The 15,025-nt window shown below is 46.1% G+C and overlaps 1 protein-coding gene across 1 annotated transcript; it reads right to left on the reverse strand.

Annotated features, from left to right (window-relative positions):
• Positions 1 to 4,654: 4,654 nt before the first annotated feature.
• Positions 4,655 to 11,345, reverse strand: plppr3b (phospholipid phosphatase related 3b; the record flags this gene model as incomplete). Its single annotated transcript, XM_080024008.1, has 7 exons — positions 4,655 to 5,941; positions 6,509 to 6,682; positions 7,969 to 8,026; positions 8,284 to 8,464; positions 8,550 to 8,661; positions 10,689 to 10,874; positions 11,274 to 11,345. 7 exons carry the CDS (start codon positions 11,343 to 11,345, stop codon positions 4,655 to 4,657), a joined length of 2,070 nt encoding a protein of 689 aa, XP_079880134.1.
• Positions 11,346 to 15,025: the final 3,680 nt, after the last annotated feature.

Genomic DNA, 15,025 nt, shown 5'->3' on the forward strand with positions numbered 1-15,025 from the left:
GGGCAGCTGCCTGTGATAAAGCTTGCGCGTAGCTTGACACCCCAAGCACTTGAACACATAAATACTAGGTTAAATTTTATTTCACCCCAATGAATACTGAATCACTTTATACATTATGAAGGCTGTTTGATTGTTGTTTTTGTTGTTTGTTTTTATCTCTTCCAGGGTGGGGGCGGGGGAGACTGGATAGGAGGATAAAGGAAATAGTTGTGATGCTGTTTCATTTGAGATGCAACATTCAAAGAAAGTTGATATATTTAGATCTGACTTTAAAGCAAGTGGCAACTTTGATAGTGGTAACATTTGTTATTAATGTCATGAAGAAGGACATTGGAAGGCAGACAGTCCGGTGCTAAAATTAAGGGAATTGGAACTAGCCCACGGCGTTTGTGGCCCCTGTTCAGGGCCATGAAGACTTTAAGAGGGGCAAGTGCCACACACACACACACACACACAGACACACACACACACACACACGTGCCTACCCCTGTTGATGACTGCTGTGCTGTGGAGGTGCTTAGCTCTCACTCCTGAGAGCCGGATGTTTTGGCAGCTTATGTTCCTTTCATTCGCGACGGGTTTGTGTGTCTCTTGTAAGAAAAGATGTGAAAGTCCCAATAAAAATCCTGAGGGATACAGGGGTTTATGATTCCTATATTGTTAAAGCTCTTCTACTGTTGCGCCCCCCTCACCAAACTGCTCAAGGCCAAGACAAAATTTGTTTGGTCGTCTGAATGTCAGCAAGCTTGTCTACTGTTCGAGCTGCTCCTTGTTTTGATCGAGCGTTCATGCTCCAAGCAGATGCCAGCCAGGTGGGAGCAGGTGCCGTCTTGCTCCAGCGTGATGACCAAAGGGTGGTGAGGCCAGTCAGTTTCTTCTGGAAAAAGTTTAATAATTACAAGCGTAATTGCTGTTATCAGCAAGGAGGCTCCATCCCTTATTTGGGCTTTAGATTTCAATACATATGTAGGAGTAGGAGGACCGATTTTGGTTTACACGGACCACAACCCTCTGACCTTCTTGCAGTCTCTTGGTGTCCAAACCAGAGGCTGATGAGGTGGTCATTGTTTCTTCAGGCTAGCCCATCTGGTCCGATCCCACAGAACAGTGACTGTAGCACAAATTGCTGAAAAGCTTAATTCTGGCTATGATAGAGTTGTCCGAAAACACAGTGTATCCCGGCTTGCTGCATATGGAGCTAAAAGCCAAAAGCACCTGCAATGTGCACGTGGGCATCAGAACTAGACCATGGAGCAATGGAAGAAGGAAGAAGCTGATGTTACTGACTCACACACTCCATATTTGTAAATATTTCTTTAGTTGTTTACCTTATCACATTAAATACCTTTTAGTTTACTGCTATCCGCTGTGGCCATTCCCGTATTTGTCATGAACTAGGAGCTGCGTTGGCAAATGACAAATATAGGCCTCAATTCAAGGCCTCATTTAAAAGTTTGTTCCAACTTTTGTGGCCGTTCTTTGAGCTTGTGGGGGACACCGAAGCAGCAAAGCACAAACAACTCCACATGTATGTAACATTAGTCTAAAATAACTTTGTCATAAATATTACAATAACGCTGATAATGTATTCATATTTGTATTCAGAATAAATGCTTTGTTGCTGAAAATGCATTTACTAAATGCTTTACTGTGTGAGGGAAACACAGTGCATCAACTGGACATTGGCTGTTGTCCAGCAATTTTGGCAAAATTATTACGGAATTAATGTTAACAACCTCATTATTAAATAATTTAAAATATTTTTGATCAAGATTTTTAACACCCAATGAAACAATGAGGGTGAATTATTTTGGTCACTCTATTTTTCACTTATTTAAGTTGTATAACCTCATGAAAATGTCAAGTTTTCATACCAGTTTGGTGTAAAAAAAATAAAACACCTATGGGGCTGTGAACAACAATCCAAATCATTTTAGCAAATTGTGTAATCCACTTTAAAGATCCACTGTATTTTTAAATGCTCCTTCTTTCTGTAGACATGAGAATTTGCAAGTGCCACCAAGGCTGCAGGACAGATGGTGATTTCCATTTCCCTGACTTGTCATGTCACAATAATAAGGAAGGATGATATGTGCAGGCATTTGCAATCATGCAACGGGCAGCGCCTCTCTCTGTGGTCACAGACGATTCGTCTGAAACTCGAAAAATAAATCCATTAAAAACTGAAATCCATTTCGTTCCAGCTGCTGTGCTTGTTTTTTATTGAGTTTAAATTGAATTTATTTGAACTCCGTTTCCCCACCAAACAGTTCAAGCGGCCATTTTGTTTTCTTCCTTTTTTATACCTTTTCAGCCCTGCCCTGAATTAAAGCGACACCTCACCTTTACACACTAAGACACACAAAGTCTGTGTAGTGTCTGGAGAATTCACAGCAAGCGAGTCGGCATGTCACATGTTGATGACGTCTCTATTATACGCCAGTTATTTACCTTCGTGCAGATCTTTGTGCACGGAGTGTAACAGCTTCGTACTTGTTTCTGCTTTCCTTTCCAATATTTTGTTTATATATTACATCAAAATACATGGCGTATCAACGCCAAAAAAGATTAGTCGGTAGTCTCCTCCGAGATCTTGGGTGTGCTAAAACTCAGCAGCGTCATTGCATCACGTCATGCCTCATGCACGCTCTACGCAGGCTCCGCCCCTCGCTTAAACCAAACAGAGTACCCAAGTAGTGTAAAATCATCGGACATGGACAGTTTTGTGCTACATGTGTGAAAGGCCAACTCCGGACACTATCCAGACCTGATTATCCCGACATTGTCCAGAGTGCATGTGTGAAAGCACCTTATGATACTCACTGAGAAGAAACCTCAGAATGAAGGTCACACAGTGAGAATAACCCTCAGAATGTAGGTTACACACTCAGAGGAGTCCTCAGAAAGTATGTTACACAATGAGAAGATGCCTCAGAATGTGGGATACACACTGAGAAGAGCCCTCACAATATTGGTTACACACCCAGAAGAACTCTAAGAATGTAGGTTACACACTGAGAAGAGCCCTCAGAATGTACGTTACACACTGAGAAGAGCCCTCAGAATGTAGGCTACTCAGTGAGAAGAGCCCTCAGAATTTAGGTTACACCAGGGGTGCCCAATACGTCGATCGTGATCGACCGGTAGATCACAAAGATAGTGAGGGTAGATTGCGTGCCATTCAAAAAAAACAACATATATTTTTTAACCGATCTGACCATGTTGAATGAGCTTCATTTAGAGCTCCGAGGAAAGACAAAACCGTGGTCAACATGATCAGTTCAGTTAATGCTTTCAAATGAAAAATGCAACTTATATCCTCAAAGCTGCAGCGCCATGATTGCTACTGACTATGCAACCCTGGCCGGCTCCATTCAGTGCAAGTCATCAGAATAAGGAAGTGACCATAAATGTATTAATTGTATTGTTCTGTAAAGTTTCATGCAGTGATGCAAGGTACGCCAACATATATTGTATATATAAAGTATACTCAGTATATAAATAAATAAATTTATTTAGCATTTTATTTAGCACACTATGAAGAGACCTCAAAATGTAAGTTACACAGTCAGAAGACCCCTCACAATGTATGTTACACACTGGGAAGAGCCCTCAAAACATATGGTTACACACTGAGAAGAGCCCTCAGATTGTAGGTCACTCAGGCTTAACATGGATGAGTCTACTCAGGCTGATAACTGCAATGAGCCTCTGTGGCCTCTAGATGGCACCACAAGCAAAACGATTACTGCAACTAGATGCCCCCCCTCACACAAACACAGTCATTACAGTGATAAACTGCTTCACACCACAGGTTGCAGAGCTCCAGTTGCCATAGCAACTAGCTGGGATGGATGACAGCAGATACGGAAATTAAGAAAGACACACACATACAGACACACACAAAAAAAACACAGCACTATTATTTTTTGCTTTTCTGCACTTCTCACTGTATGGTTCTCATAGTAACTGTACAGATGGGCAATACTCAGATAAATGTTCAGTTTAGCAGAATATAACCCTTAAGCGCACACACACACACACACACACACACACACACACACACACACACACACACACACACACACACACACACACATGTAGCACCCCCCAGAGGCTGCCTCTAGAGCTCCCCCAGCCTCTAGGGGTCGCTACATCCAGACTGGTTCTACATCCCTAAGTCCCAGTCTCCAGGAGATTCTCGAAACATTCAACACAACGTTCAGTTTCCAATTACATTTTATTGATTCTTCTTAGTAATAGATCAGAAATTCAACATGGCATGCAACGCACACGGTTCTGTCAATTCCAGGGATCGTATGATGGAATAATTTCTCTTTGATCCGATCAGTTTCCACTGAATCTGCTTCACCACAGCAAGAAACACAACACACTGCATGCACCCACACACACACACACACACACACACACACACACACACACACACACACACACACACACATTCCTTCCCACTACAATAACACAATAACAGACATGCCATCACCATGGAAACTCAGAGAGGGGGCGGGGGTCCTTCATGTTTTCATCTTCACTCTGTTCTTTGTTAACCAGGGAGTTGCCATGGAAACCAGCTGGACCTGGATCTGGACCAGGACCTGGACCAGGACGGGATCCAGGTCCAGACCTTCAGTCTCTACTGGTCTTTGCACCGTCTCCCCCCCTGCATTTTCTTGTAGTAGTTCTCCTGGACCGGTCGGTGTGGACCCCCTCGGTCCAGAACCTCCCGGTCCAGCAGCACCAGCGCCGTTCTCCGCCGGTTGGTCGAACCCCCCCACTCTGCGTCCTCAGGGGGTAGGGGGGGCTCCGGTGGCTCCGGGGGTCCGGGTGCCGAGGCATGGCGTGGCCGGAAGCTGCTACTGCGGTTCAGGTGGTGGGCCAGGCGGGGGTCACAGGCCAGGCTGGGGTCACTGCCGTTGGACCTCCAGTCCCAGGAGGAGGCGCTGGGGGGGGTGGGGGAGCGCATCACGGCGGGGGCGGGGTGAGCCTCCACGCTGATGATGGCGCAGCTCTTCTTGGTGGACGGGTTGGAGGAGGTCCTTGAGGAGGCAAAGGTGGTCTCGGAGGACGGGGGGTGGTCTCCGGAGGATCCCAGTAGGCCATGTTGCTTAGACATGGCGACGACCTGCAGGAGGCGCGGCTGGACCCCGCCGCTCTTCTCGGCGATGGCAAGCCACTTGGCACGGGTCAGCGCGCTCTTCGGGGAGACAGGCGGAGGCATGTCCACCATCTGAGGAGGTCTGGGAGTTGCCACCGCTTTAGCTCCCCCTGGAGGCAGCCTTCCAGGCTGCGCTGAGGGAGGATCGACCGGGACCTGAGAACCTCCGTCGTCCGTCCCCACTGAGCTCTCCTCGGAGCCCTCCTCGCTGGGCTCCCTGTCAGCCTCCACTCCCCTCAGCTCCATGGACCTCTGCTTCCACTCTGACACCAGCTGCTGGGAGCGCAGAGAGTCCATGGGCACCTGCACAGCCTTCAGACGCCGTTGGATCGGCTGGACTGGATGGACTGGCTGGAGGGGCTGGACGGGCTGGACCAGATGGACTGGCTCTTCTGCTCCCCCGGTAGCTCCTGGATCTCCATTTAGATTGACACTGGCTCGGGGAAGAGTGTTGCTGAAGGTCACCATGTTTTCCTTCCCCATGGGGCTGCGAGGAGCCAGCAGTTCCACGTCCACGCTGGCCCTCTTCAGGCTCCCCATGGAGGCCTGCTCCCTCTGCAGTCCCAGGCCCTCCAGACACTCCATGGGGACTCGCACCGCAGAGATCTCGTCGGTGCTCTCCGACGCAGAGGCGGGGCCCTTGTTGTATACCGAATCGTGGCCTCGCTCAGCCAGCGCTCGCAGGGGGTCGTCCTTCGGAGGCGGAGGGGGCGGAGCCAGGACCAAATCATCAGAGGAGTTAAAGTTTCCCACTGCGTGGACGGCCTGAAGGATAGAAAGCAGAAGGACCTCAATGGGACAGAACCTGAAAGGGAACAGAACCTCTATGGGACAGAACTGCAATAGGGATAGAACCGGTAAATACAGTTAGACTAGAAATGGAGATGTTGTGCTGCTGCTTTCTGTCCTGCCGACTGACATACTTCAGTCCAACATGAAAATGGACAAAACATTGTGAGATCAGAGAATTCGGAAAGGTCAAAGGTCACCGTCTTCACAGGCAGAAGACTTCCAAACAACAAAACCTCACTCTCTATTTGAATTGATTTGAATTTAAATAATTTAAAATTAATTGAAATGATTTAAATTGATTTGAAATTATTTGAATTAAAATTATTTGAAATGATTTGAATTGATTTGATTTGATTTTAATTGATTTGAAACTATTGGAACTGATTTGATTTGAGTTGATTATAATTGATCGTCCACAGAACAAAGCAACAGCTTCAACATCATCACGGCATCAAAACCTTTGAACTGTCCAACCAGGGACGGGGTGACGTCCCTGGTTGGAGCCCTATCCCTCAGTGACCAGGAGGAGCAGCGTTGTACCAGGTATGCAGCGACGAAGGCCCCCAGCAGGAAGCCCACATAGACGTCACAGGGATGGCTGCGGTGCTGTGTCACCTGCGTCAGCCCTGCTAGTGCTGCCGCCAGCGCAAACAAGAAGACCAGCAGCGGTTTCAGCAGTTTGGTGCTCCTCGGGACGGTGGAGTTCAAGTACATCTGCAGTACACACAGTACTACTTTAGTACTAAATCTCAGCAAAGTATACCCTCAGTACTACATTAGTTCTACAACTCAGAAAAGCCTGCCATCAGTACTACGTTAGCACTACGACTCAGCAAAGCATACCATCAGTACTGTGTTTTATACAAATCTAAGTGCACATGGTAAGTATGCAGCCTATTTCCCACTTGCACCGAAAGCCGTAAATCCACTGGCAATGTTCCATATTGGCGTGGGAAAGGAACATGGGAAAGGGAGCCGGTGTCGATGTTCCGTAAAAGACGTTCAGTAAATTTCCCCACTTGCGACCTAGTATAATTTCTGGCAAATTGCCGGTATGGCTGTGAATGGAAGTAGGTGGGAATGGAAGCAGTAACATTGCCGTAAAGTAGAGGTGAAGCCGAATCCAAATAAAGCACAAATAGTGGGTTTTCACTAATATTAATTTTCTTACTAATATTAAAAAAATGATTTTTTTTTTGAGAAGAAAAAAAAACCATTCGGAAAAAAGGCGAGTCCAATCCAACCCAGGGCACTCGGCTACAGAAATGAGGAACTGAAACACGTCCAGTCTGTACGGAGACAGGGTTTATATTCTTCAATTCTATTAATTTTCTTCTTAAAAATGCCACTTAGACCTTCAACATGTCCTTTACAGTGAGGGGTGCGTGTGCTGACATCTGGCACAAGCGCTTCGCTTGCTCGGGGCTGCGCCGCAGCGTGAAGCAGAGCTGGAGGGAGCGAGTGGACAGGGAGAGGTAGAAGGGGTGGAAAAAGTTCCTTCTCCGGTGATCACACTGATTTCATCACTTTTGGTTAGGGTCTATGTGGGAACAGACTCCATATAGAACTTTTCCGCAAAGGAGGCCATGTGGGAATGACTACCTACTGCCTTTGCCGGATATTTTTCCTCCAGCATGTTACAGATTACATGTGGGAAACGGGCTTCTAACATGAGAACTGGTTATATCTTCTGCTGGTCTTCCTGTGGAGACAGAACCAGAACCAGGAAAATGACCAGGACCAGGACCAGAACCCATCTGTTTTTCTTGTTCCATCTGATTTGCTGTTTCCACAAGTTCATGAATAAATGTTGAGACGCTGTTCACACTTAAGATAAAAATCTTTCACTTTCTCTAACTCCTCCCACACTGCTCCCACCTCCAGATAACTCCTCCCAGAAAGATCAGATCAGACTTCTCTCTCTACATCCCTCCATCTTACTGATGTAGTGATTACATCTTCACCCCTCACCTCATTATCACTCACTCCATTGTACTCACAGAAACATAAACGGCAGCGAAGGCAGACAGCGTTGCATGCTGGGAAGGAAACGTCTTCCTGTGGAGGCAGAAAATGAAAGAGTTAGAATGACACAAAACGCTGCTCCAAAACACAGAGCAAAGCACTTATCTACAGGTTGGGGTTTCTCTTCCCTAGAGCAAGGCACTACCTGCAGGTTGGGGTTCTATTCCCTAGAGCAAGCCACTAACCTGCAGGTTGGGGTTCTATTCCCTAGAGCAAGGCACTATCCCTGCAGGGACAGGGTTCTAATACACAGAGCAGGACACTAGCAGTGTTGTGGGTTCTCTTCATACCTGGCGGCCTGGATGGCATCCAGGTCGTGACCGGTGCAGACGTCCTGAGTGATAAACGAGTCGCAGGATGAGCTGCAGTTTGGTTTGCACACGGTCAGGAAGAAGGGGGCGTGGCTACCAGTGCAGAGCTGCACCACGTCAGTGAGAAGTGCCGTGGCGCATAGGCCGAAGACAAGCACGCCTGTAATTACAATGTAATTACACTGTGGTTACACTGTGATTGTAATTAGAGGGTAATTAAAGTGCAGTTTCAGCTGCTTCCGTACCTACGAAGCGCACGGTTCTCCGCAGGAAGGAGTTGAAGTTGCAGCCCCCGGCGTTGATGCTGCGCTCTGCAGAGCGACGTAGCAGGTAGAGCACGGCCTCACACACCATGATCTGCAACACAGCGGGTACTGGCTACTGTGTGTCCGGTGTCATACAGTGTGTATTGTGTGTGTTCTGTGTAGTACACAGGGCATGACATTAAGCTCGTCCACTTGTCCGGAACAAATGCATTTTTTTCTAGGGCAAGTGGAGTTCGCAAGTGAGAAATAAATTGGATCTCTAATGTAATGTTATCTGAAAATAAACTGTGTACTGCTTCGCTGAAGGGCAGATGGGGGGTGGGGCTCGCAGCTTGTGTGTTCTGATAACTAAAAATAAGTGCACTCCAACTCAATAAAATAATATATATTTTGAAATATTGCCACTTGATTTTTCCACTTGAGAGGGCAGAGCAGAGTACTGGCAGCTTGTGAGACGTGCCGGTACACACAGGTAAGCAAGAAAAAAAAGTCCCAGTACGCCGAAAGAGTAAAACTTAGAAGTACCGGTACTGTGTATACCGGTTACCGAACCACTTCAAGCACTGAGTGGAGCGGCATGTTCACCCGCTAAGCCCCATTAAATCAGCACAACTGAATTTTGAATCCTTTATTACAAACCAGTTTGCCATTTCTTTTCCATGAATCTGACACCCTGCATCTCCATTCTCCATAACGTCAATAAGCATTAAAAAAATGCTAAACAGAGGATAAATTATTCTTGTACAATGACAATTAAGATATTCTTCTTCTTCTAATAAAAACAAGAAAATATTTAGTTCTAAGTGGTCCATGCTGGCATTTCATTGGTGTGCTGTGATGTAACTACCCCCACGCCCTCCTATTCCCACTGTCCCTTCGAGATTGGCGATATGAAAATATAAACGATCGCCCAACCCCAATACAATAAATAAGGTATATATATATATACCTTATTTATTGTAATTGTTACCTGGTAATTGTATGTTTTGTATCGTAATAACTTTTTAATAATTGTCAATATGCCTGCTCATACTAGGGTCATAATAGTTCCCTGTACACGGATGACTGTGTGGCCCGGTCCAGCTCCAACACCATCATCTAGTTTGCTGACAACACTGTCGTGGTGGGCCTGATCACCGTCCACGACGAGAAGGCGAGGAGGTGGCTGATCTGTCACTCTGGTGCCAGGACAACAGCCTCCTCTTGAACGTCAGAAAAACTTAGGGGCTGATTGTGGAAATTCAGAGTCTCATGAGGATCCTTAAGTCCTTCTACTCTGGAGCAGTGGAGAGCATCCTGACAGGCAATGTCACTGCCTGGTTTGGGAACAGTACTGCTCAGGACAGGCGGGCCCCGCAGAGGGTGGTGCTTTCACCCGAACGTACCACTGGAATTACCCTCCCCTCCCTGCAGGACATATAGACCAGGAGGCGTAGTAGCAGAGCCAGCGGGATCACGAAGGATCCTCACCACCCCCACAACAGACTTTTCCAGCTTCAGTGGTCGGGCAAGCGCCTCCGTAGTCATGCAGTGAAGACAGAGAGATTGAGACACAGTTTCTTCCTGCAAGCCATAAGGACTGTCAACGCTGAGACACACACATTGGCCCCACTACCTGACTGTACTGTATGGTGCATACTGTACTGCATACTGTATCACTGTACTGGGTCACTGCATACTGTGCTGTATTGCTGTTCGGTGTTACTGTATTGCTGTTCTGTACTGTTGCATACAGTACTGTATATCTCCACACACACTACCTCACTTTATTCACATGCCACTTTACTAGACATATCTGTACATACCATTATAATCTATTCCTTTAATTGATATTTTGTATTCTTACTTTCCCTTTTTTACTCTTATGTTATTCTATTTACTAATTGAATTGTGTTTTAGAAATCAGTTAGTTTAGTTAGTTAATTCGTTAGTTATTGTGCCAGTTAGTTATTGAACAGTAAGTTAGTTATTGTGCATAATCTCATGCGTTGCAATGTCATTTCACTACATATACTGTATGTATACTCATGTATATGTATGTGAGAAATAAACTGTGTACTGTGTGAACTGTGTACCAGTTTGTACTGTGTAGTACAGTGTGTACAGTGTACTGGTTACCGTGGCGGCAGGCCCAGCGAACGCCAGACTGCGCAGCATCAGGACCGGCACCGCCTCGTCAGCTGCGTCCACGTAGGGCTTACTGAGCGCCGCTTCGCAGCAGCGCACGCCGAGCTGTGGTGGCTGCAGAAGCTGCGTTAGCTCCAGCACGTAGAGCGCCAGTAGAGAGGCCGCCACCAGGGGGAGCTGCAACACAGCATGCTGTCACTGCCACACACTTCCTGCTCTGTTGCAGTTTGCTCTGTCTGATGAAATGCATGCTGGGATACTCAGCTCCATGCAGCTCATTAGTGAACTGCACAGCAGCAGCATGCTGTTGCTAGGTTACCAAGCAGAGAGGTTGCCTGGTTACTGTGAAGTGAAGAAACAGACCATCAGATGGAAGGATGACGGAGGGATGATAGACGCATAACGGATGGATAACACACAGACAGGATGAACACATTTATTCATTTTTCCTCTAGTTTTTCTTGATCTTTTATTCTCGCAGGGCACCCCGTCATCTGTGCTGCGCTAAGGCACCTCAACAGCCAAACAGATTCAAGAAAGTAAAGCATGCTGGGAAACAGTGATGTCACAGCTTACCTCCACAAAGTAAAAGCATGGCAGCAGTGTCAGGCTATCTTTAGGGGGCGCCATCCTCTCCCTTGGGGGCATCCTGCACCACACACACACACACACACACACACACACACACACACACACAGTCCCGTTATCCTTCCCACAATGCAACACAGGTGTCTCTATAAGCTCATCAATTGATACAACCAGGAAATGGTGTGCAGAGAGGAAGGGGTATAACCGCACAGAGGAAGTGATGTCACCGCACAGAGGAAGTGGTGTCACTGCACAGAGGAAGTGATGTCACCGCACAGAGGAAGTGGTGTCACCGCACAGAGAAAGCTGTGTCACTGCACAGAGGAAGTGATGTCACCGCACAGAGGAAGTCGTGTCACCGCACAGAGGAAGTGGCGTCACTGCACAGAGGAAGTGATGTCACCGCACAGAGGAAGTGATGTCACCGCACAGAGGAAGTGGCGTAAACACACAGAGGAAGTGATGTCATCGCACAGAGGAAGTGATCATCTCCTTCGTTTCTTCTCCTTAATTGATTCTCCTTTATTCTCCTCTGTTTCAGTGCAGTTCCCGTCACGGCCATAGAGGGTGCTCTGTCAGAGAAGCATGACTTAAGCGTGGACCCCGCACTTGGGCTTCACTGTCTGTCCAATCTCCACACTGTCTGTCCTACCTCCTCCTTGTCTGTCCTACCTCCTCCCTGTCTGTCCTACCTCCTCCCTGTCTGTCCTTCCTCTTCCCTGTCTGTCCTACCTTCACCTGTCTGTTCAACCTCCTCCTTGTTTGCCCTACCTCCTCCTTGTGCGTTCTACCTCCTCCCTGTCTTTCCTCCCTCCTCCTTGTCTGTCCTACCTCCTCCCTGTCTGTCCTACCTCATCCTGTCTGTCCTACCCCCACCCTGTCCCTTCACTCTTATTGCCAGGTACCAGACATGGGCTGGGAGGCCTACCCCCTGGGCCACACATGAAAGGACACGTCAGTGTCACGAAAGCGACACAACAACAGTTCAGATACGCTGCCATATTAATCACAGTGGAAGGTCACACCAAGCAGAAGTGTCAGCATCGGAAAGCCACATGGCGCAAGGCTCCTTAACCCCTCACGATTTTTTTAGGACCCGGCTCTATTTTTCCGAGCGCAAAGCGCAAACTGGAGCTTAGATTCCCAGAGAGGTCCAATTTAAAAGATGTATTTTGTCAAAATATTAAATTACCAAGCCCGGTAAGCATCAACCACACACACACACACACATACACGCACACGCACACGCACACGCACACGCACACCCACACGCACACACACACACACACACACACACACACACACACACACACACACACACACACACACAAGCACACATATATATATATAGTTGATGTGTTATCCTTACATTTTTCCCCACAACAAATTAAACCCCACTTATGTAAACACAATTATGTAAATGAAATATCATTCCAGCAGGAAAACAAATATCATGCCCAGGAATAGACTTTCGATTTGACCTCATACTTGGGAAGTAGTTTTATAGACTCTTTTGGTCTGGTATACTATACCTGTCAGCAACATGGAGGCAGGACGGTCTCCTTGCTGCTTGGAGTCACCACGTGCAGGCTCTAGTCAAACTGACTTGTCAAACAATAGATTTTTGTAGTAGAGAAATCTGTCAATTTATTTATAAGGTAATATTAAGCTATTCATATTTAATTCATATTCTATTTATTTTATGATATGTACAAGAATATATTCATTGCATGTTTTTCTTCATTTAATAATTGAACCACAAATAACTGATAACAAAAATGATCAGAAAACACTTTATTACAGAAACAGCTCAATAAATACACATATATAGATTGTGGAAATCTCCTGCATCCTCCTCTGGTTAATGGGACAAACCCACCGCTGCCATCCCTGGCTTCACCCTCGGACCTACAGAGAAGTACCCCCTTCCTGTTGTTAATAGGTGCAGTGTGTATATAGATTATTACTCATTCCAGGGATAAAACATGGCAAAAGCTGAAATATGAAATACAAACAATAAATAAACAATAAACAATAAATGCTGAACTCACAAACGAATCCAACTATGTTCATAAACAGACTCCAAATGCAAATAAAATGAAAAGTAAAAGGTTGAAAACTAAAGCCGAGATTCACAGAATTCACTTACCCATTGAAAGTTGAGAAATTTCACAATTTGAAGTTTAAATTCTCGAGAATGCTGTTCATGCGAACGCGTTGTAGACAGAGTGAAGACAATCGATGAAGTTGACAGATCGCCAAAGGACGCAAGGCTTTCGTGTCGCTGACAGTGTCGCTTCTGGTGTGGCCCAGCGGTAAGCCTCCTGGGAAGGTTCTCCTTCACCTCTGAAGGTATTACTTCTCCTCAGCAGGTTCTCCTCCTCCCTCTATGTTTTTAGATGTTAAACAGATGTTGGTTCCTCCAGAGATGAAGGAACCTGGAGGTGGAAAACCTGAGAAAAACACAGTACTACCACTGAACTAATGCAGCACTAACAGAGTACTAACACAGTACTAACCCAGCACTACCACAGCACTAACACAGTGCTAATGCAGAACTAACACAGCACTACCACAGTACTACCACAGCAATAACACAGTACTAACACAGTACTAACCCAGCACTACCACAGCACTAACGCAGTACTAACACAGTATTAACCCAGCACTACCGCAGCACTAACACAGTACTAACACAGTACTAATGCAGTACTAACCCAGCACTCACACAACACTAACACAGTACTACCACAGTATTAATGCAGCACCAACACGGTACTAACACAGCACTAACACAGTACTAACCCAGCACTAACACAGTACTAACACAGCACTACCACAACACTACCACAGCACTAACACAGTACTAACCCAGCACTACCACAGCACTAACACAGTGCTAATGCAGAACTAACACAGCACTACCACAGTACTACCACAGCAATAACACAGTACTAACACAATACTAACCCAGCACTACCACACCACTAAAGCAGTACTAACACAGTATTAACCCAGCACTACCGCAGCACTAACACAGTACTAACACAGTACTAATGCAGTACTAACCCAGCACTCACACAACACTAACACAGTACTACCACAGTATTAATGCAGCACCAACACAGTACTAACACAGCACTAACACAGTACTAACCCAGCACTAACACAGTACTAACACAGCACTACCACAACACTACCACAGCAATAACACAGTACTAACACAGTACTAACCCAGCACTACCACAGCACTAACATAGTACTAACACAGTACTAACGCAGTACTAACACAGAACTAACACAGCACTACCACAGCACTAACACAGTACTATCACAGTAACCACAGTACTAACACAGTACTAACACAGCTCTACCACAGTACTACCACAGTACTAACACAGTACTATAGCAGTACAAATGCAGTACTAACACAGTACTAACCCAGCACTACCACAGCACTAACATAGTACTAACACAGTATAAAAAAAGTACTAATACAGCATTAACACAGCACTCACACAGTACTAACGCAGCACTCCCGCAGTCCTAATGCAGTTCTAACACAGTACTAACGCAGTACTAACACAGAAATAACACAGCACTACCACAGCACTAACACAGTACTATCACAGTAACCACAGTACTAACACAGTACTAACACAGCTCTACCACAGTCCTACCACAGTACTAACGCAGTACTATAGCAGTACAAATGCAGTACTATAGCAGTACTAACAGAA

Source organism: Zeus faber (genome assembly GCF_960531495.2).
Source record: "Zeus faber genome assembly, chromosome: 1".
Taxonomy (NCBI): domain Eukaryota; kingdom Metazoa; phylum Chordata; class Actinopteri; order Zeiformes; family Zeidae; genus Zeus; species Zeus faber.